Source organism: Ptychodera flava, chromosome 7 (genome assembly GCF_041260155.1).
Source record: "Ptychodera flava strain L36383 chromosome 7, AS_Pfla_20210202, whole genome shotgun sequence".
Lineage (NCBI taxonomy): Eukaryota > Metazoa > Hemichordata > Enteropneusta > Ptychoderidae > Ptychodera > Ptychodera flava.
In genome coordinates this window covers 12,642,223-12,664,575 of record NC_091934.1, presented here as the reverse complement: position 1 = coordinate 12,664,575, position 22,353 = coordinate 12,642,223, and the positions used below count along the sequence as shown (strand labels likewise).

Sequence of the window (22,353 nt, the reverse complement as noted above, 5' to 3'; positions counted from 1 at the left end):
ACAAATTATGAAAGAAATTCTTCAGAATCAGAGCACACATATAGTTCAGATTTTTTTTCGAAGACCAAATATGGGATCAGAAATGAGAAGAGAATATTACCTTGGGAAGAGTCTGGCCTGGGCAATCATTTCAAGAACACTGGTTTTTCCAGCACTCTGATCACCAACTACCACAACCTACATAATGAAAGTACATCAGTATGGGTGAAATGTCAGTTTAAACAACCACAGATATTGTAAAATTTTATTATGATCCTTGGTTAGAATTTGAAGGAAAATGACACAGAAGCAGTGTATATGTGAATGTATGTGATGAGAATTGTGATAAAGACTGCATGCTTGTACATGTACCTCTTCATAATTCAAGTCTGGTGAGCAGAAATCTGCCTTTATCAACCATGGAACCTACCACATAACAAGGGGTTTATGACAACTTCCTATGGTTGCAAGCATTACTGTACCTAACTGGGCATACAGACTGCCTATATACTCCTTGGAGCTTGACAAACACAACATGTTTTGTTGATCTTAATAAAGTGTTCTATTAACAATGGATTTGAACTTGAAACACACATCATCAGATGTTTGTACACTCACCCTTGGTAGATGGTCCTGTGTATCATAACTGCTGTCAAAATCTGACAACTCATCTAACACTTCAGAATACATGTCAATCAGAGATTTCTGAAAAAAAAAATGGACAGAAGTGAGATATTTGTCATGGTATAAATGGTCATAAAGGATGTAAAATATATGCCTTTCACACAAAATGAACCAATATTTATTGCTATTATATCATAACACCAAATTAAAATTCTTGCATGAAACGTCAAAAAGAGAATTTTTCTCCAGCTGAAAGCCCATACCTCTTCCAAAGATGCTTTATTACATGCCTCAATGTGAGTGCAAATCAGTGCATTGATTTGAATATGAACATCCGGGATGTTAACGGGCCGGTGAACAATGTACTGACTGGTTTCCATGGTTACCCGGTCCAGTGAAGCCTTTCGACGTTTTCGTCGTCAGAGTAGACGCTTAACGCTAGATGTAAAATATCCATCCGTGCACTGCTATTTTGACTTTCTTTAAAATCTGTTTGATGCTGGTCGATAATGGTAAAATTGTTTGAGAATGCCCGCATGTAACTAAATGTCATATAGCATTAACTGTGAGGAGGCATGTAATAAAAATATTATTTCCTGAATACATGGGTTTATGTGCCCTCGCAGCAGGTGACAATTTGCCCTCCTGGCATCGGGCAAATTGTCACCTGCTCTCGGGCACCTAAACCCATGTATTCAGGCAATAATATATAATACTGCAAATATAGCGCCGACATTTTCATATCTTGACTAATAAGATTGCAGTATTTGTGCCATCAATACACTGCTGTGATATAATACGGAATATGTGTGGCACTAGCAAACTAGTCAGCTGGACAGCTGGGTTTAGTAACTGATCAGGAACAATATGGACAAAATCAATTAGCTAAAAAGCCTACTGGTAATTTGGATTGATATGTTGGTAATTTTGACTCATCAATCCACGGTACACACTTAGTGTCATTAAGAAGTACATGTACAATATCACCCAGCTGTTTGTAATCACCAACTCACCTTGACTTTCCTACCCATTGCTCTCCTGTCTCCTTTCAACAACAAATTCTTCCTCAATTGTTTGTTTTCTTTCTCCAGTCTCTCGATCTCTCTCTGATACTTCAACTGAGAAGGAAAAAGCGATAGTCTTTCACTGTTTTTCAATTTTACCACAACAGGGGAGAAAGCTTTGTTTTTTGCATACAACAGACCTAATGTCTGTGTAGAATTTGAAAACGAAGTGATATTCCTAAGACTATTATCAGAGTACTGAGACAAAAACTGACCTGGGTCTCCAAGAATTCTTCTTTAGCTTTCATTAGTCTCTCCTTTCCATTGTTCTAGAAATAAGAAAAGATAGTATCGTTGCATAGAATTCAATGTAGCATGTTTTACAGTGATGTAAAGGATGAAAGATTGACTTATTGTGATGGTAAAATCTAAATGGTGTACAGTTGGGCAATTTTCTTCATATGAGAAAACATTTCATAGCATCTATCTGATTTACATGTAGTCATGTGATCAAGATAGGGCCTCAAGACTATGGTTTTTAAGCATAGAGTGCATAATGTACATGATTTAAACATTGAAAAATATCTAATATGCTGATACTACCGGTAATGCCTCTTTTATGATATTTACTTGTATTCATTTCTTTAGATTTAATAATTATGCCATTTCTTTCAATTCACCCTCACAAAGTTTCATAACATTTGGATTATTCAGTTTTGAAATATCTACATTATACACTGAAATAGTGGTGCATCATAAAAGGCATCACACCTATGCATTTCAATAGAAGTGAGGCACCGTGTGAAACCAAAAATAATTGGATAATTTGATGAATTTTATACAATGCTGAGAAACTGAATTCAGCAATGTCATCATAAAAGATATTAACTGGGTGTGAGGTGTTCTAGTGTCCATGATGCCAGTAACAGGAAAAACAGAATTTATGACCAACTTTGGTATCAACAACAGACATTTAGGTCAAATAGTGCTACTTATCTACCATAGCATTAGAACATGTCATAGACAATCCATTCTCACCTGGTCATCTGATAAACCACTCTTGTTACTGCCCATAGCTGCCATGGTTGTTGTGGCGTCATCAGTATCTGTACAAATCCATATAAAATATATGAAGAAAAAACAAAGAATGGTATGTCATGTAACTCCTTTGGATGCAAGGGGTGTGAACATTGTGTTGGGTGGTGATGGGATTAGTCTAGAGTGTTTCTGAAAACTGTGACAGAGAGAAAGAGAGTTCAAATGTGTGTGACAGCAAACCTAAGTTCCGAATGTGATATTGAGCACACTGATGAAATACATGCATATATTCTGGAATGCTGTGGATGAAAACGGGTCAAATTTGAAACCCCGATATTTACCACATTAACAAGATAGTAAAAACAGAAGTGAACTTCAACTTTGTCATGATATTGTGGTATTCAGATATTATAAATGCTTGAATAGTCATGTGAAATTTATGTAAACATGCAGATGTATATGAATGTATGTATGTATGTATGTATGTATGTATGTATGTATGTATGTATGTATGTATGCATGTATGTATGTATGTATGTATGTATGTATGTATGTATGTATGTATGTATGTATGTATGTATGTATGTATGTATGTATGTATGTATGTATGTATGTATGTACATATGTATGATGCATGAGACTTCAGTGTAATAAATATATATATATATGCATACATACATACACACACACATACATATTTAATATAGATAATATACATATACATTTCCATATAAGCATTATAATGTGTGTGTGTAGACTAGTGAAGGTTACAAATTCTGAGTTTATATGCAATATGAGCCCTTTTAGAACCTTACAACTGATCCACACAAGAGAAATCAGCTGTGCAAATTTCATTCAAGGCTGTTTGCTCAACCATTTTACTCTTGTGTGCGGGTGATTTTTTGTAAATTGTTTCCCCTCGAGCCATCGAGCAAAATCTTCAATATGTTTGATATTTTTTGCCTTCTGAGGCATATTCCTCATCGTTTGCGCCGATTAAGTGATTTTCCTCACGTGTTTTTCGCTAAAGCGTGCATGTGGAGATTATATGACAGTGCAAAATTACATGTACTGTCCGTAGTGGAGGATATGTATCCTAGCCAATGGCATTGAAAACACAGTCACTTGTGGTTTGATACACGGTGAAAACTGTCAAAGTACATGGCAGACAAGATAGATTGGCCTATCTTTCTGATACGAACAGCGGCCTATTCCATATATTGAATGAGAAACATCTGTGTTTTCATTACTATGAGCCAGGCTACAGGAAGTCATTTTGCACTGTCATGTGATCTCAACACATGCACTTTAGTGAAAAAGACGTGAGGGAAAATAACTTTCTCCAGTGCACACAGTGAGGAATTTGCCTCGGAAGGCAAAAAATATAAAACACATTGAATATTTTGCTCAACAGCTCAAGAGGAAAAAACTCACAAAAAATCGCCTGCACATGAGAATAAAATGTCTGAGCAAACAACCTTGAATTAAATTCTGCTCAGCCAATATCTCTCGTGTGCAGCAGGCTTTACCGTTTCACATATGTTAGTGAAAATAAATATGTACATACAAAAAGCTGAGGAAAGATTGGTGTACAAAATGAATGCAATAACAAAGGAGTGGATGTTGGGTTTGGAAGAGAATATTATGAGTGTTATGGCTTACGTGTTGAATTAGTTACTCTACTGGTATAATCAAACTACAGAAAATATTAATGGATCTGGGAATTACTTGGCAAACCCTTTTTCAAAACACACTGTCATATGACACCCTGTATGCAACTGACCGTTGTGCGTGTCCTTCATTGGGCATTGGAAGATTTGAAAGAGGGGGTGGCATAGGGGGACACATTGCCATGCTTTTGTCAGTATACCTCCAAGAGAACAGATCTCTTGCCTTTTTGTGAGTACTGCTGCTGAAATGTTCATGAGTTTCACATAAGGAATTTATTGAATTTCTCTTTCATGGTCTCTGATCAAATTATCTTAAGCTAGGAAAATGCAATTTCATGTTATCGAATCTTCCGGTAGATTGTTTCAAAGTTTGTCTGATCCATCTGGCAAATATCTTTCAGTATTAACGCCCCATCAGCTGTGACATTTTCCTATTACTTTCATGATTTTGAAAACTTTGTTCATATACTTACTGAAGGATGTTCATATTGAAAGTATTTACCAAGGCCTGGAACAGCATGTTCATGTTGGAACGAGATAGATAGTAAAAAGATTCCCTAATGTATGGCTGCGCCAATGCTAGTATGTCAAAATAGTGGACACTGAGCATTTACACTTTGGGATTCTCACAGAAACAACATATTGTCATCCATTGGAACATATGCCACTGATTGACTTCCACTTTGATGATGTCTTCTGTTTTCTTAATGATATTGATAGGATGAGTTTCGGAAAAGGGCATGAAATTTGACTTCTTTACTGGCATTTTCTATCCAAACTGAATGTTGTTAATTTTATAACACAGTAGAAGGCTAAGTCCTTTAATGGGCTCAATTTCAAGTATATCTAAGTAAAATGCGATATATTTAATTAAACAAATTATACAGAGATGCAGCTGACGGGCCTTTAAACCTGAAACTGTTAATCGGCGAGATCTCCTGTCTCCGTTGAGGTACTGAACAAAACAAAAGAAAGAAGGGCATAGAAGGGTAGGACAACTCATAGAAGCCAACCTACAGTTATTAATAAAATGATTATGTTGTGAACACTAAACTAGAGAAGAATAGGGGAGTTGTTTGTAGGACAACTCATATTTTTTGGGATGGTACAGACCTCCTGATTTTAAGAATCTAGACGCTGCCTGTGACATCCCTGAAAATCCGTCTGTGACGAGGTTGGATCCTATGAGATAATGATATACACAAACAAAAAACAACTGAAACAAAACTTGATTAAATTTTTTTTTCTGGGTTGACCCAACCTCTGGGTGCATGCTTTAAACCCCCCAACACCAGAATATTATGGTTCAAGCCCAATTATTACAACAACAGTGAGACTAGTGACCCATGCAGGAAAACTAGGGTGGGTGGGTTACAGAAGAGTGTCACCACAGGGGAGGAGTTATCATACTGTTCAACTTTAAGAAATATTCTATTGTTAGTTTACAACAAGAAACAACGTCAAACTCCTAGCAACCTTCCTCACAGCAAACTTTGAATAGGAAATAAATTTGGAAAATAAATTTGGCTTCAATAAGACACAGTCCTTGTGGAGGGACTGTGAATAAGACAGCCATTGAGGAAAGATACAATCATAGTGTCAAACGTGCATACAACTCAGCAACATTACATTATAAAGGTATATAAGAAAAGTTTAAATATGAGTTTGACTTTTGATCAATATTGGGAGAAACTGCTCTACCCAAGTTGAAGTTTGAAATATATATCTCAGCAGATTTACTCTACCAAAACAACCAAAATCAAACAACAGCCTGTGATCATGCATATGTTGATAACATCCTAAACAGCCAGTTGATGCACTTTTGCTCAGAAACAACTCTTTAATAGTAAGCAGTAGTTTCTAGAATAAGAACATGCTGAAAGCTGTTTGACGTAAAGCTTCCCAAATCAGCCGTTATCCTAGACTTTATCACAGCAACTTCTTAGCTACAAAAGGCAGCCCTCTTTTATCTGCGACAATTTCAGCTTTAAGCATAGTCCAGCCCAGTTAGGAGTTGTTAGCCTGTGAACCTCACCTAGCTGGGCTGTTGAGGGAACATGAATATTTAGCAGAGATCAGTAGCCATGTAGCAAACCAGGAGCTGTGAGAGAAATCTATTATCCTTCTACTTAAGAGTGGTGGATTTGTTTGTCCAAGGTTGGTGCAGAAAAATCACAGACTCCTTAAATTATCCCTCCTACCCTAGTGCACCTGACACAGTTGGTCAAACACACTGTTTCACCCATGCAAACTTGTAAGTTAGCACAACAAAAATGTGCACAAACAAATTTGCAAAAAAAAAACACACGCAAACCAAGAGTGGGTGTTGTCGCTATCATCTACTCTGTTAATTTTCCACGGCCAGCACAATTTTTTGCTAGATACCTTCGGGGGCCACCGTATTCCAACCAGAGACCAGACCACCCTCGGGCACCCACTCTTTGAAAGTCTCAACTTTGTGTAAACCTTTCTTCAGCCAACCTTTCTCTGGTAGACGGAAGTGACTTGAGAGTTTCTTCATCTCAGCCATGAAGTTCTTGAAATTGTCTCCGTCTGGGATGAGGTCTTTCATCCAGGATAGGTCTGGAACTTTGTCCTTCCAGGAATCATATGTCTGGGAATATATAAAATGTTATGGAGAGACCATGGAAGCATGAAATCTGCCCTGACAAAGTCCCATCTGGAATTGCTACTCATCAGAATTCTTCCTTAAGATGCTGATCTATGAAATATCTTATTACAGCTACACTACATTCCGATAGACTTTTATAAATTTGAAACCTCTATAGCAGGAGATGCATGTACTACGATACGTAAGATATGATCAAACTGCAGCTGGAGCCCTTTGAAAGTGAGGTGACATTTTTCAAGAATGTTTGGTTTTACCTCAAGAACCTTTCACCCACTGAAAGTCTAACTCTTAAACCTTTCGACAGTATTCATGCTCTAAAGTAGTGCATGGTGATAATGAACAGAAACGTATCTTCACATTTCACTAAACTGGTTTGTTTTTAAACAAAGGATACAGAAAGTTAACCTTGCTACAGAAACTACTCCAGGTGTGAGTTAGCTAAAGAAAAGTGTCTGCGAGTTATGCAAATTATGTGCTCTTTCCAGAAAAATAATGAACTTTGATAATAAAATTTAACATCAAAAACACATCTGCCCACCTTCAGAATTAGAGTTATTTACTAAAGCATAGATTCAGATTATATAGCAAGTCATGTTGACTGTCGACATGGCTACATATCTAATGGACATTACTATAACAAAATGCATCTGCTCAAGTTCACACTTTAGTAAATTTCAAAAACATTAGTGCACTCGGACGAGTACCCTGTGATCGATGTACAGTAGTTGCAACATAGCAGTAAAAAAGATACAGCCCCCTTATGTGGTGATCTATTCTTTCAAGAGTGTACACTTACCGCCTTCAAGCTTGCTCCTCCAACAACGCCACCTGTCAATATTATATATCTCAGTCTGAAGATTTTCATAAAGCTGGTCAGTCTTCGGAGAGTGCTGACAGATCTGGAAGCTTTGTAGACGACTGGGAGATTTGATCTGTAGTGTACGGTTGCCCGTCTGGCCAGGGTTGAGTAAGTGTGTGACAGAGTGTACTGACCATTTCCCAGAATGCACTGCTGGTTTGGTCTTGAGACTGCCTGTTTGAATGGGACGACAGCTTTGTTTGCATGTTCAGTGGTCAGACGTACTGCAGCGGCTTTCAAGCACTTGCCACAATATGGGCTATGAGGAGATGAAAGAGATCAATACAGGTGTGAAAAGTCAGACAGCTTTACAGATCTGTAAAATCACCATACCTTTGGTCATGTTCAAATTCTGACAACTGATATAACAGGTGAAAAAGAAAGAATATGGCATCAGAGCGGTCCCTTGATTCATGACTTTCTGTGAAGCTTCAATTTTTGCGTTGCACTGAACTCAGGAGAGCATAATTGGGTACATGTCACAATGGATATCTCTCACACGAATTGGGCTTGAGTAGAAAAAATACAATTACATTACTCTCAGTCTATAAATGGGGCAAATGCCTTGTTTGCAACTGTAGTGAACTTTCAAGAATTCAGAGTCTGGGTTCTGCCATTTGGTTTCCTCTGGGTATTGAAAAATGTCCGTAATTTTACTAATTTAATACTTGGACAATATCATTATCATTAAATTTACAAAAGTTCACTGCATGGACAGATTTTCATCCATGAAATTCTATGAGAGGGCTCTTATCCATAATTGATATGATACAACCTGAAATACTCCTTTGCAGTGGTAAGAAATTGTTTTAAGATGAACTATTTGTGTGAAATATGAGTTCTTGTTCAAGTTAGAGCAAAATGTGCTTTTCAAGCTTAGTGCATGGCAATAGCAATACACAGCAAGGCACACTAGTCCAAAAGGGGAATTCTTTGCAATCTGGAGAAAAATTGACACCTCTGTCCCCCCCCCCCCCCCCCCCCCCCCCAACAGGAGAATTTCTCCAGATAGGGAGACTGCTTTTGATAGAAAAGTTTTGTGCAATTTAATAGACACTCAGGCATTCAGAAACGTGTACCAGCATATTTATTATTATCGAATTGGAGAGTGAGTTAATCTGTGTGCTTTGAAGTCAATGTCTCAGAGTCAATCACTTATTAACATTTTTAACCGTTACATATCTAGGACAAATTCTCCTGATCGGCGGAATTTTTCCAATATGAGAAAACCCGAAATCAGGACAGCTGTATCGAAATACACGTAAACATTTCTAAATCTCCACTTCTACTAGTCTAGTCACGGAGGCATATGATCATAGTATTTCTCGGTACTGAAAAATTGCGCGCGATAATACTTCGACAAACTTAAACTCGACCCTTAGACGCTTATTGATCAGTGGATTTCTCTCAATCGGTGAACCTCGTCCCTGACAGTTCTAAAGTACTCATTTGGATAGCATTGACTATTTGACATATAAAGTACTGAAAGTATTGAGTCGACACCACACGTCCATCAGTCCCAAGGTGGGCCATAGGCTCACGGTCGCATATCGATAATACGATGAATAATGAGATCATAACAAGTTGAGTCATTCGACACTGATCTGACGCAAAATGTACCCCGAATCGCGTCACACGATTACAGGCAATATTATCGTCCATTTCGGACAAGCCTACACAGCAGATCTGCGAATGTTCCAGAGTATTAGCGCATTCGGCAGTTCGTTAACATGAAATTTTGCACGTCCGCACGACAACCTCAAAATTTTCACGGATTCATAAAATATGTCAAACTTCTCACTTACCCAAACGCGCCCGAAGCTACTCGTATCATTTGTGATTCCAACTTCGTTCACGAGAGTAGGACTAATAATACATTTCGCACCAAATCCACAAGCGGTGAACGATTGCAGGGCAGGGCAGGTCAGGTCAACGGAAGAACTTGAGCTTTGTAATCTGTATGTTCGAAAAAAACTGAATCATATTGTATATGCAGAAGAAAAGAAAACAATGACGAAAATTAATTGAAAACTCTAAAATGATATTGATATTTCTGAAAACTGGGCAACTTTTATGTCATTAATCGAAATTAGAAAAAAAAAATCATGTCGAAAGTGCGGCTATTAATATCCCGCAATTTTTGAGCAGTGTAAAATGGCCGCGCACACAAGTCGTGAGCCACTGAATTGCAAACCGTAAAACGAGCTTTTAGTGTTGTCTTAACTTATTCTCCCACGTAAAGTCAATATTTCCTACCAAGAGTATTGTACCGGATGATTTTTCCCCAATATTCACCGTGTTGCTCTCTGTCTTCCCTCTTTGCGCTGTAAGTTTTCGCTCCGTTTCATCGTGACTTCACAACACCGACACGTGCGAGAAGTTCCGAAGTGTGTCCTCACATGACCCTTGTGAATGTAGTGCACTAGAAATCGACCACTGAACTAATTCTTACGAAAATGGCGGCAGCAGAGGAAGAGACTGAGAAGACTTACATCTGGGAGGGAGACTATGAACGAACTTGGTAAGTAACATCTCATTGCATGAGTAAGTGTTTGTCAAAATGTACAACAAAGTACAGTGCATAGTTTTGTATGACATACATAAACTTACATATATACATATATATATATATATATATATATATATATATATATATATATATATATATATATATATATATATATATATATATATATATATATATATATATAAACAGGTTCGAGGCCTGGTATGCGAGACTACCAGTAAAACTGCTGTAAGTTTACGTGTCAGGAGTATTGAGCTGTTGTCAACTCTGCCTATCTACAGCTCTATGGGGCAGAAAGGCAGTCTAGCCAACATCAATACACTCCCAGCATACAGGTCAGATAGGGCTACCAGTAAACATACAATTTTGCAATCATCTCACTCAGCTCTCGAAAGCTTGAAAGGAGGGTTCCTCAGATGATGTGACAGCAGCCTATTGTGCCATCATGCCATTTCCTAATCAGTGCTACACATGCTGGCATGAAGAATTTTGGATCTGACTTTGATAGCTAGCCAAGATTATTTCCATTCTCTCTGACCAGGGAGGCCATCAAAGAAGATGAATCAGGGTCCTTGCAGACAGTGGTGGATGACATCATCCATCGAGCCAAGAGAAGGCGCTTGCTTGACAGACCTGCCAATGTCAGACTTGGAATGGTGAGTTCTGCCATGGTAACTGATCTTCTGCAGCAATATATGAAATATTACCAGTGATTGTTTTGGTAGTTTGTATTGATAGAAACGTACCACAAATGCAAAATCTCAGAAAAAACCAGGTTTGTGATAGCAATCAAAGTCTTGCTCCTTTCACAAAGGTTGTACATCCCAGATGTTGTTAGATGTTGACAGAATTTTCACCGACATTTATGTTTTATTACCTCAGTTTGTTTTTAAACAATATGCTGCAAAAATTTCACGTCATACAATGTTTCTCCTTTCCCATCAGATGCGGCATTTGTTTGTTGTATTGGATATGTCCAAATCCATGGAAGATCAAGATTTAAAACCAAACAGACTGGCATCATCAGTAAAGGTATGAACTCTATCATTTGTTTATTGTTTCACTTTGTTCAGAAGTTTTCCTTGTTGTTGCTTTTTCAAACTGGAATGTGTGGAAACAATTCCACTGTATTGAGTTGTCAGTGTCACAAATGATACCATGTGCTGGTACATGTAACTTAATCACCTTTCAGATTGTTATGACCAGTATGGTAGAGATTATGAATTCTAGCGTTTTTGTTATACTTTAAATGAATAATGGCTGTAAATTGCTAGTTCTGTCATTTTTGCTCTATCAAAGAAGTACATCAAACTAGACAAAAATTTGTTGTCAACGAGAATGCTGCTGCATGTCAGACAATACTCAAAAATAGGCTGTATTAACAAGTGGAACATGATTTTTGGAGCAGAACAAGATAAAATTGGTATTATACACACTAAGGTCTGTGATTTTATGAACTGAACAAAATAACTAGAAAACGCATTAAAGTGAAGCTTTCATGAACAGATTTATCAGTGTTATAAACCATAATACTAGTATTTTTTATGGTTTGATGTATGGATCGATTACACACACTCCTACATGTTTTTCCTTCTTCTTTACAGCTGTTGGAACATTTTATTGAGGAATACTTTGACCAAAATCCAATCAGTCAGGTAAAGCTTCCGAAATGTCAGAAAACGTTTGTCATTGTCCTCACCCAAAGATCTAGAGTGAATACATCAACAAAACTTGGTATAATTCCAGTTTTGGGTTGTTTGCACTTTGAAAGAATTAATCTTTTGCTCAAACTCTCCTCATGCAAACTTTCAACCATTCTCTTTTCAAATTCAAGAATTAGGGTCACTATGCAAATTTTAGTAGTAGAGAAACAAATTACCCGATATTTATCGATATTTGAATTTCAATATCACCAACCCTGTGTTATCTCTGTGGGGGAAATAAAATTCCTGATTTGCACAAAACTCAGCTGGTAAAAATTTTCTTTACACCATAAGCTTCACAATGAGCCCATGCCAGTTGTAGGTCAAAAGAATACTGTAAAGTTTGAAAGTCCGACTATCAGTCCTTGAGGCATATTCTACCTTAATTAAATGAAAAAGGTAATGTTTGTTTTTCAAGAAGTTCTTCCTGTCTTCTTGTAATCTCCTCAAGTATTGTAACAAAAAAGGTGTTGGACGCAAGAAAGTAAATGCATATCAACATTTGATGGACTTAGATATGTCACTGAAGTTTCTTTCTACTGTCTCGAAACAAGTACCGTTGCATGTTGGCCCAATGGAGCATTCCACAAGATGGTAACATTCGCATTAGTGTCCTTTTTGTGCAGATATGAAGTTGTCCAGTTGCAGCCACATTGCATAACTCCCTAAGAGAGTAAATTTCCAGAGCCTTTCCTTTTAATCCTTCGACAATATTTCAAAAATGGGTAACAAGAAAAAATTCCTGTATTTCCTTGTTTTGCTCAAATGTGACGACCACAGGAGAACATAGCAAATTTGATGAACAGTAGCATTTCACAGAAGTCTCTTACTCCACAGATTGGTGTACTGACGACCTGTAACAAACGGGCTGAAAAGCTGACAGAACTTGGAGGCAACCCAAAGAGACACATTGCCGCATTACAGAAATGTGTGGACCAGCCTTGTTCCAAGGAACCTTCAATTCAAAACTCACTAGAGCTAGCAGCAACCACACTAAGGTCAGTGTGTCATCACTCTCAATGTTGACCCCAATCTTGCCAAGTCAGTGGACTTGGCATTCATTTCCAGAGCATTTCAATGTGATATTGAGAGTAGAACAAGAAAATTGCCTTTTACAAATAGATAAAAATACTGGAAAATAAAGTACATCAAAGTTACTGCTGGAGCTCTGAGACAGGTTTTACTGGCAGTGTATTTTATGGGTACCCAGTACTAGTATTTCTGTCATCTACCTTTCTAACCTGTATGTAAGTTTTCTGTTTTTATTGCAGACATATGCCAGGTCATGCAAGTCGTGAAATTTTAATAATCCTTGGCAGCCTTACAACATGTGATCCAGGAAACATTCATGAAACTATCAAGGTATGATTTGTGCTATGGAATTAACAATAAGTACTGTACATACAAATGTCACTCATCTCTCAATTTGATATGCTCAGTTGTACTCATGTATCTTTAATCATAATCATAAAAACTGCAAAAAAATTAACTTTTATATTACAGGACATTTTGTGAGATTATTACTTTGTCTTGTTTGAAAAATTCCTATTGTATTCTTAGTCATTGTATATTTTTTGTTGTTTACTTGTTTTAAATATTAAATATTTTATAATTGTTGATAAAGCGCCTTGGAAATCTGTTAAACATTACACATCAAATATTATAAAACAACCCAAACTGGTCTCCTGTCAGATCAGGCAAGCACATTCAAGGAGACTCTTGCAGTAAGAGTACTTTGTATTCCATTTTACTCGAAACATGATCACTTTTAAAGCCCCAATAGCTGCGAATGTGTAATAAACCGATCTCAAAATATCCTCAGTTTTCCAAGAGTTTTCTTTGAATAAGACCCATTAAAGACTGAAAAAGTGAATAACACTGTCATAAGTGTCGAAAGTGGCATGTAAATTCAAACGTTTTAACATCATTTTAGATTTCCCGCCATTTTCAAAAACCAATCAAGACAGAGAAAACAAAGATTACGACAACATACTGTCGGCCATCGTGTGGGTGCATTCAAGTAAATGGCATCATGCTTGTTTCTTGGATGATTACAATGTGTATGTGCACGAAATACTGCATTTTCTGTACTTTTCTATGGGGACACCATTTTACGGGTGTGGCACACGTTTATAATATTTAACTTGTTAAAATATGCAGTCATGGTCCAAATCAAGCAGCAGTGATACGTGTATACATGTCCTTTAGTCAGCACATTTGCACGAACCAACGTTGGTTTGAAAATAAAATCATGAAAAAAATTCATATGATTCACAGCTATTGGGGCTTTAATTCAAACATATTGTTCTTATTTCCTTTCAGGCCATGAAAGACTTAAATGTAAGATGTTCAGTCATTGGTCTGTCTGCTGATGTCAGGGTTTGTAGAAAGTTGTGCGATGAGACTAAAGGTGAATATGCAACTGTGCATCTGATACTGTACCTATCTCTTACAGAAATGTCAGCATTACTTCTCAATCAAATATCACAATCATAACTATATTCTGACAGTAAATTGCATTTCTCTACAAAAATGGGCAATTACTGTTGTGCATTTCTTTTCAAGTACTACAGACAATAAAAAGACTGCAGTAACATGAAAGACAATGTCACAAAAATCCCATAATATTGTCCCAAACTGCCGAAAGCTGTACCATAGGAGTAGATGAACACAAGATATAAACATACTTTTTCCAATTGAAGGAAACCAGTCTAAGCTTTGTGTTTGTTTGTTTTTGAACAGAGTATACAACAAAAGTGATATGGCTTTAGATCCACTGATGCTGAGGGGAGGGTTTAAGATATATTTTGACATGAGCCCTATTCAGTTAGCAAATCAAGGAAGTGGAGACCCAAGCGTTAGCGTCCATGTTCACATATCGTAATCAGCCACAGGTCCTTTGATCATAAATCTAAATTACCCTAAAGTTATCCTTTAAGTATCACAGCAACCCTTTCTGGAAGCTGGAAAGGTACCTGTAAGTGTTCAGCAATGATAAACTGCTATTTTTCCAAATGATGTGACAAAGTGGCAATCATTCTGTACATATCACAGGTACTTATGGTGTTATCTTAGATGAACATCACTTTAAAGAACTGCTCCTTGAGCATGTCACACCGCCTCCAGCTACAGTAAGTATCACCATCTCTTTAAAGTATGTGAGAGTAATCTTGTACAATTTGTCAAATGTTTAGTACTGATACAGAGGCTCCAATGTATTCTTGTAGATAAATACTTTGTACTGCACCAAAGAATTATTTCTCTATCCAGAGCTTTCGACAACTATCCAACCGTCTGTATCAATGGTGCTGATTAGCATCACTGCCCATGCATGATCTTAAAATATTATCCCAGATTTGAGCTAGCTGATATTGTCCACCATGTCCCAATTCAACATTTGTTTATGTGTTCTTATGTACCGTATATTGCTTCCTTAACCCCTTGACTACCAAGGCCAATGTATTCCTATATACCAGGCCCCTTATGTAAATATTGATAAAATCTGGGGTGTGGTCATTGCATGAACACTGCTTAGAGTACAAATTAAGTAAGTACCAATAAACCATATATTTTCTGAATCAGCATGAAATTTCCCACTTTTTCATACATAAGTTTTGTATTTCCAGGTCACGTGACTGATCACATGACACATCATGTGACCAGAGTTGGCAAAGAATATGAATATTTGAAGCATAAGGACGTGTTTTGAATTTAATCCATAAAATGACACAAATTTGAATACAGTTGCAATTTTCATGGCATTGTCTTTACATATATGTAATAATAATTACCCTTTACTATATTTATAGATGTACCTATTTAAGATTTTTCTCACAAAAGGCGGAGTAAATGAACCACAAATATCAGCAATCAGCATCTGACATGATTCTGTATTTGAAAATCAACACATTTTATATTTGTAAACACCTGCTTTATGTCTTCCTTGCAGAAACATGCATCTAAAATGGTTATGATTTATCAAAAAATAATTCACAATATTTAAAAATACATTTTAGGGAACAACATATCACATGACCGAACACATGACCAGTCATGTGACCAGTCATATTGATAATATGGCTGCTATAAAATTTCACTTGCTTATAGTAAAAAATTATATTTCCTCTAGTTTCATTCACGAATATTGCTGTTAATAGAACATATTTACATATCAATCATTTGTTTTCAATAAATAAACATTTCATTTCATTGAAAAAAACAAACCATAAACATCTTTGAAAACTGTAAACAATCAGCGCGACGCTTCTGTGATCATCCTGACCTTTCAGGGTCGAGGTCATGGGTCACGACATTTGCTTCCGGATTTTGGCCAAACTCGGACGTACGGGGGCGCAATAACATTCAGGCCAGATCGGAATAGATCAATCTTAGTCACGCTGCGTGCCGACGCCGAAATTACGGGATTTTTAGCGACAAAAACGAAGCAAATACACCTATTTAACTGTGCCGGATATTTCCGGCACTCAAGGTATATGGTAATTCAATATGGCGCCGGATATATCCGGCGCCATAGGTAGTCAAGGGGTTAATACCTCTCCTGAGGTATTAAGGAATTTACCTTGTAGTCACACAAAGTTTATTTCAACAAGAAAAAAGGACTGATATTTGGGATATGACATCATATAGAAATGAATGCAGGTATTAACATGTATGTGTGTTTCTTTGTCCAATTTCTTACCCAGACAAATACTGAATCTTCACTGATCAGAATGGGTAAGTAGTGTGTCCACTTTGGCAATAAGAAAATCTTAGAAACACACAGGTCCATCTATCGATTTTTCAGTTAATACAGATTTAAAAACAATGCTCCTTCAGATACTTTATGACTTAATATATTCTGAAGACATTTTGAGGTAGAGTCAGCCATATCACTGATGGACTTGTGATAGGAATCTATTCAATGATTTACATAAATTTGTTTCATTTGTAAATTGAGATAGGGGGTGTTTATAGGCTCCCCCTGCCTTTAAGATAGCTACTAAGTATGTGCATTTCCACATCAGCTGACTCAGCTTTTGTCTTCAATATTCCAGGTTTTCCTCAGCATCAAATTCACACTGAGAAAAATAAAATTGAACAGCCATCCATGTGTATGTGGTAAGTATGTGGTAAGAATTTGTCATAATTATTTATCCCAACTTTTGAAAAAAAACAGCAGACATTTTTACAACACGTGCATGTTCATGTAAGTGATGTGTACCCAGGATGACTGGTTTATCACAAGCTAGCACAGTGATGGATGTCCTCAAGTTTGGTAGTCTTAAAATGATTTCTATAGAGCAATCTCAGATATACCCACTGGTTTCTTTTTTTAACCCGAGAAATTGCAAATTCTCTTGTCGCTTTGCAGACAAATTATTCAATGTGCCTCAGATCACTGATTTTGCACATTCCAATGTAAGGTAATGTAAATATGAGTGACAGAATACTCTTGCCCAACTTGGTTTAACAGCAAAATAATGCCTTGCAACAAATCTTTCAATTTAAATTGAACAGTCAATAAGACTTTAGTCTCAAAGCTCAGTGTATTGTCCAGCTCTGTAACAATCATGTCTCCCCATCTCTTTCTCCCACTCTTTCCAACACCTTTGATAGTAAATATTATACAAGATTACAATTTTTTTATATTCTCAACCTACTTCCTTCTACATTACAGAGGAAAACACAAGGTGTCATAAGATTCAATATGATAATAGATGCTTTGTGTGTTTTATGTTGTAGTCATATGGATTCCAAAGGTTCTCAGGGTTTCAGTACATCAGGATACTTCTGTCCACAGGTTAGTTTGAATTTCTCGGCATGTAACCATGTTCTGGCAATACTCTCAGTCCCGTTCCTTTGTACATTCTTACAATGATTAGAGAATATAACTCAAGATCAGCCAAGATCCTCTGTTACTGTGTTATATCAACCTCAGTATCCGTTCTACTGCATCATGCATTGGTTGAAGTCAAGTGTCTTACGCAGCACAAGTGACACAAATTCTGATATGACACCAGAAAAGATATTAGGTATAATAATATTATTCCGTTGCCAATACCAGTGAAATTTGTGTCATCATCCCCTCCCAGATTGTTACTAGTAATGTATCCGATTATATCCAGCATTGTGGCACCAGATTTTTTACTACATCTACGAATTCATATATCTTGATATTCAGTCTAAAATATCACTGCTGATGTTTTACAGTGAACATTATCAGGATGGAGTGATATGGTCAAGGCTATGAGATGAATCAGGACATTACTTATTTCATACGTCTTAATCTGTTCGGTTTTGCAGAGTTGATCCTGACTTATTTCCTCTCTGAATGGTGAATGATGATGGCTTGCCACAAACTCTCGTAAATTTGCAATGACAAGCAATGGTTGCAGTTCTCGTAATCAATTGTTTTTTGCACCATGTGCCAATTATTCAAAAGATAGGTTCATACAGCAGCTTTTAACAATATTGAGACGTTTGAATGTGACTGAACCATAAATACATATACAGAGACTCTGTTCAAAGTCTGAGGAATCATTCACTAAATGAATACACTTGTATTGTGAAAATTCTGTTTGATTTTCAGTGTCGGAGCAAGTACTGTGAACTGCCCATCGAGTGCAAAGCATGTGGTAAGTTTTATTGCAAATCACATCTGTACACTTTTCACTTTATTCTCAGGGGAAAATATCAACCATTGTTGAGCAAAATGTATCTTTCACACTCACAGGTGTAAAGTCTGCCATTGAAAACACAGCCTTCTTCTTCTCCCTAAACTAGTGAAGCTCATAATGAGTATTCAATTTGTTAACAATTCTTTTTGACCATTGTGGTATCGAATAGTTTCATCACATGATCTATATATTCTAATTGGTATGTCCATTTTCCTGTCAGGTTTAACGTTGGTTTCAGCCCCTCACCTAGCAAGATCTTTCCATCACCTGTTTCCACTGGATCTATTCCAAGAAATACAAGTTGTTGACCTTCAGGACACAGATGACAGGTAAACAACTTGTAAACAAAAACACAGAATAGTGTTTATTTGTTTGTTTAGTGGTTTGTATATGCAGATGTGTGATTCAACATATTAATGAGTTGTTCTTCAAGTTTTGAGACAGTAGGTTTGTTATCATGGTTTGAAGAAAATTCTCTTGATATGACACCATAAATTCTTAGCCATGTTTAGCATAATTTAAAAAAAATTTCCTGGTGTTTTCTTACTTAAACAGCAGTACCCTAGTCGCAAGTAAAACAGAATATGCAAAAAATGTGACATATTATATCGTTTCAAAACAGTAAAACTATTCCATTATTTAAAATTTATCATGTGATATTTCATCATCAATGTTTTGTTGACATCAATGGTTAATTTAAGGGGCTGTCAGGCTGTAACCTGTTACAGTACTTCCTAGTCATTTCACAATGGTTCCACTTGGAACCATAGAGGATATTGGGACAGCTGACATATCACTGTCATCATTAGGTTGACTGTGTGCATGTTGAATCATTGGGAGGAGAACAGAATATCAGTATGTTACTGAAATACTGTCGTTTTCTTTTAATGACAGATTTTGTCTAGCATGTCAAGCAGAATTCAGAGACCAAACAGTGAGTACACATAAAGACTTCCCATGTGGAGTATTTGATTATTTCTCCATGGATATTGATATATATTACAGTATACTTCCGCATTATTTCAAAGTGTATAAATTTATATATGGAAGTTTTTTAAGAGTGTGAATTTTAAGAACATTCAAGTTCAGAAGGTTAAAAGATAACAACAATTTATAACATAATTTATTCATTACATTTGATAAATTAAGATTCTCATTTGAAAATATCAAAGTAGTTTATACATCAACAATTTGGAACAGTAAGTATGGACACATTACTGATTTTCGTCAGCAGGAATTGTCTGCTGATGTGCAGCTTCAATAAGCTCTTTCTCTGATTGGTCCATTTTCACTATTCACAGCCACTTAGGGAGTCTATTTGTATTGTTTTCATTATATTGGTAAGATTCAGTTACCCAATTGGGTAAGATCTTATTCAGTGCTGCACATTAGCCCGGAATGGTTGTGTGTATATGTCACAAATGTCAAGGGAGGTAATACAATTTTATTTATCAAACATTTCAAATTCCTTGAGTCAATATCTATTTCACAGGTGTACAGATGTCCAAGGTGTGAGAAGCTATTCTGCATAGAATGTGAACTCTTCATCCATGAATCCCTGCACACTTGCCCTGGCTGTACAAGCTGCCGACCAAAGCGAACATTCACAACTTTTCATCAGTGATCTCCACACGTTCACAGCTCCAAACATGTCAGAGGCAGAATATGATGCTGAATGTATGGCTGTCAGTGCCTTCTGTTAAAACTGCTTGTGTCGTCTCTGTTTTGAAGAAGAAGAAGAAGATAGCATTCAATGGTTTTACGTGGTCATCATCGACATGACTGTCTGGATTTTACCAGTGATGATTACTCAGTCATAACACCGTGGCATTTGCAGCAGTTACAAAAGTAGTCATTTAGACTCACCTTGCATTCCCAACTTGAATTGTGTCCACAGAACAACTTTGAAGGAATATGAGTTTTTCCTTTTAATCTGGATAAAGGGAAAATATTTTAGGGTCAGAATAAAGTTGCCAGGTGTGGGAGTGCAAAATCATACAGAGGAGCACAAGCAGACTTACTGGTTTGTAAAACTGCATAAATTGTGCTGTGTTCATCCACAGTCCCTCGGCGGTCTATCTCTGTGTTTGCCACCCAATGCCCATGTGACTTCCATTGCTTTCATAAATACATAGACCTGAAGGGTCAGCCAATATAGCATAAGATGTTTGCATGTATGTTCTATGTCCCAACAACTTGGAGGTTACCTAAACTCGCTGAAATGTCAACTGTGCCGTTGAAACATCGAAGTCATGTTTAGACAATGTTCAGCTGTGTTGCCCAAATGTGTACAAGTTGACAAGACAAAGCAGGTAATACATGTTCAATGTACTCCAGGGAGTTGACCATTATTTGGCAATTACTGCATTACATGAAATTTGTTCAAGATTACAGTACACCAGCCCCATCTCACTTTTGACCAAACTTTGATCATCGCTCAAAGTAACATTGATTGAAAAATCTGTTGTTTGAGTGTGCTCTGTGTGTTCCCGCCTTGCTACATTCAAAATGAACGCTAGACATCCTGTACCTTGAGCTCAAAGGACAGCAGTGAACTTCAGCATACTGATTTGTTTTTTTTTTGGCCAGTAATCCAGGAAATGTTACAGAGATTCCTGTCATTGTATCAAGTTAATCCACCATGACCATGAGTTGATACAAACAGCAACAGAAATATGTCTTTGTTTTTCCTTTGACCTTATATGTTATCACTTTTGTTTTTCTTTTTGAAAATAAAGATTTTTATTATATCAGTATTTCAATGACATATATGAATCTTTCTTTTGTACAAAAACACACAACGCCTTCGGTTGTAAAGGTACTGCTGTGAAAATGGGTCTCTCAATGGCATAGAAGAGTACGGCAGAACCAATCAGTGTTTTGATAACATTGAGAAGTAATGGTTAGAACAAATTTAAAATGAATGGGGGCAAACATACAGCGATAACGAAACCAGATATGAAATGGAATTGCCTTAGTTTCAGTACACATTGCAGTTCTCTGTAAATTGAAACTTTTGTCACAATTTTGCAATTTGTTGACATTGTTATGATCAATCAATTATAAAAATATTGTTTTTGCTCATTTTGACATTTTGGTTGTGATGGTTGGCCAAATTATCTCCCCTGCACATATACCTTGAAGATATTGGGGTATCCTTTGATATGGTGTCTTTGTGGACAGGTCTCGTGGCTATGGACAGTTGATACAAATATGTAACGGCAAAAAGATTACCGCCACACTCAAACTATTAACAATTGATTTTGACAACTGTTTAGATGCGCCCTCAATTTAGTCACGGGCATTTCAAAGGATAGGGTTCCTCTTAAAACTTGCGGACCTACAGAAACAGAGGGCGACAGAACAGCAGTGGACACAATATCATATTCGAATCAACAGGTGTACATACGTGGTAATCTACGACAGGGGGAACGACAAGGCAATCTAATTAATAATTTATTTCAAGTTAGAGGAGAGAGAGAGAGAGAGTACAGACACAATGCACATTTCAGGTAATTGTTGCCATAGTGAGTGCTGTGCGTACAACACGCACGAGTTTCCTTTACTTTAACTTGAGAGGATGTCAGGTCCAACGTCCGGCACTTTGTCACTAAATTTACCCATCCATTCATTGTACTGT

At 36.9% G+C, this 22,353-nt stretch overlaps 2 protein-coding genes and 1 long non-coding RNA gene across 10 annotated transcripts in view; 1 reads left to right on the top strand and 2 right to left on the bottom strand.

Moving 5' to 3' along the window:
- LOC139136801 (dynamin-like GTPase OPA1, mitochondrial) overlaps nt 1–9,750 on the bottom strand; it is a 145,561-nt gene extending 135,811 nt beyond the window's left edge. For 2 of the 8 annotated variants that reach the window (XM_070704640.1, XM_070704641.1), the window contains exons 1-9: nt 9,612–9,741; nt 7,744–8,065; nt 6,797–6,929; nt 5,429–5,497; nt 2,646–2,713; nt 1,883–1,936; nt 1,617–1,721; nt 598–684; nt 101–177 (exon numbers count right to left, since the gene is read on the bottom strand). In XM_070704640.1, the coding sequence (XP_070560741.1) occupies nt 101–177; nt 598–684; nt 1,617–1,721; nt 1,883–1,936; nt 2,646–2,713; nt 5,429–5,497; nt 6,797–6,929; nt 7,744–8,065; nt 9,612–9,640 (944 nt within the window). In that variant the 5' untranslated portion in view covers nt 9,641–9,741. Of the gene's footprint in view, nt 1–100; nt 178–597; nt 685–1,616; nt 1,722–1,882; nt 1,937–2,645; nt 2,714–5,428; nt 5,498–6,700; nt 6,930–7,743; nt 8,066–9,611 lie in introns of all 8 variants that reach the window. The other 6 variants (XM_070704636.1, XM_070704637.1, XM_070704639.1 and 3 more) reach the window with 6 other exon arrangements.
- A 187-nt stretch (nt 9,751–9,937) lies between these two features.
- LOC139136805 (general transcription factor IIH subunit 2-like) lies at nt 9,938–21,469 on the top strand. The gene is made up of 15 exons (XM_070704646.1): nt 9,938–10,327; nt 10,875–10,989; nt 11,279–11,365; nt 11,938–11,988; nt 12,874–13,034; nt 13,308–13,398; nt 14,359–14,446; nt 15,091–15,167; nt 16,740–16,770; nt 17,091–17,154; nt 17,779–17,836; nt 18,626–18,671; nt 18,934–19,042; nt 19,608–19,647; nt 20,206–21,469. The coding sequence occupies exons 1-15, from the start codon at nt 10,263–10,265 to the stop codon at nt 20,335–20,337; spliced, it is 1,215 nt and encodes a 404-aa protein (XP_070560747.1). The 5' UTR covers nt 9,938–10,262; the 3' UTR covers nt 20,338–21,469.
- Nucleotides 20,327–22,353, bottom strand: part of LOC139136807 (uncharacterized) — a 234,283-nt gene continuing 232,256 nt past the window's right edge. The window contains exon 4 of the long non-coding RNA XR_011553248.1: nt 20,327–20,433. This is a non-coding gene — a long non-coding RNA (uncharacterized lncRNA). The remainder of the gene's footprint in view (nt 20,434–22,353) is intronic.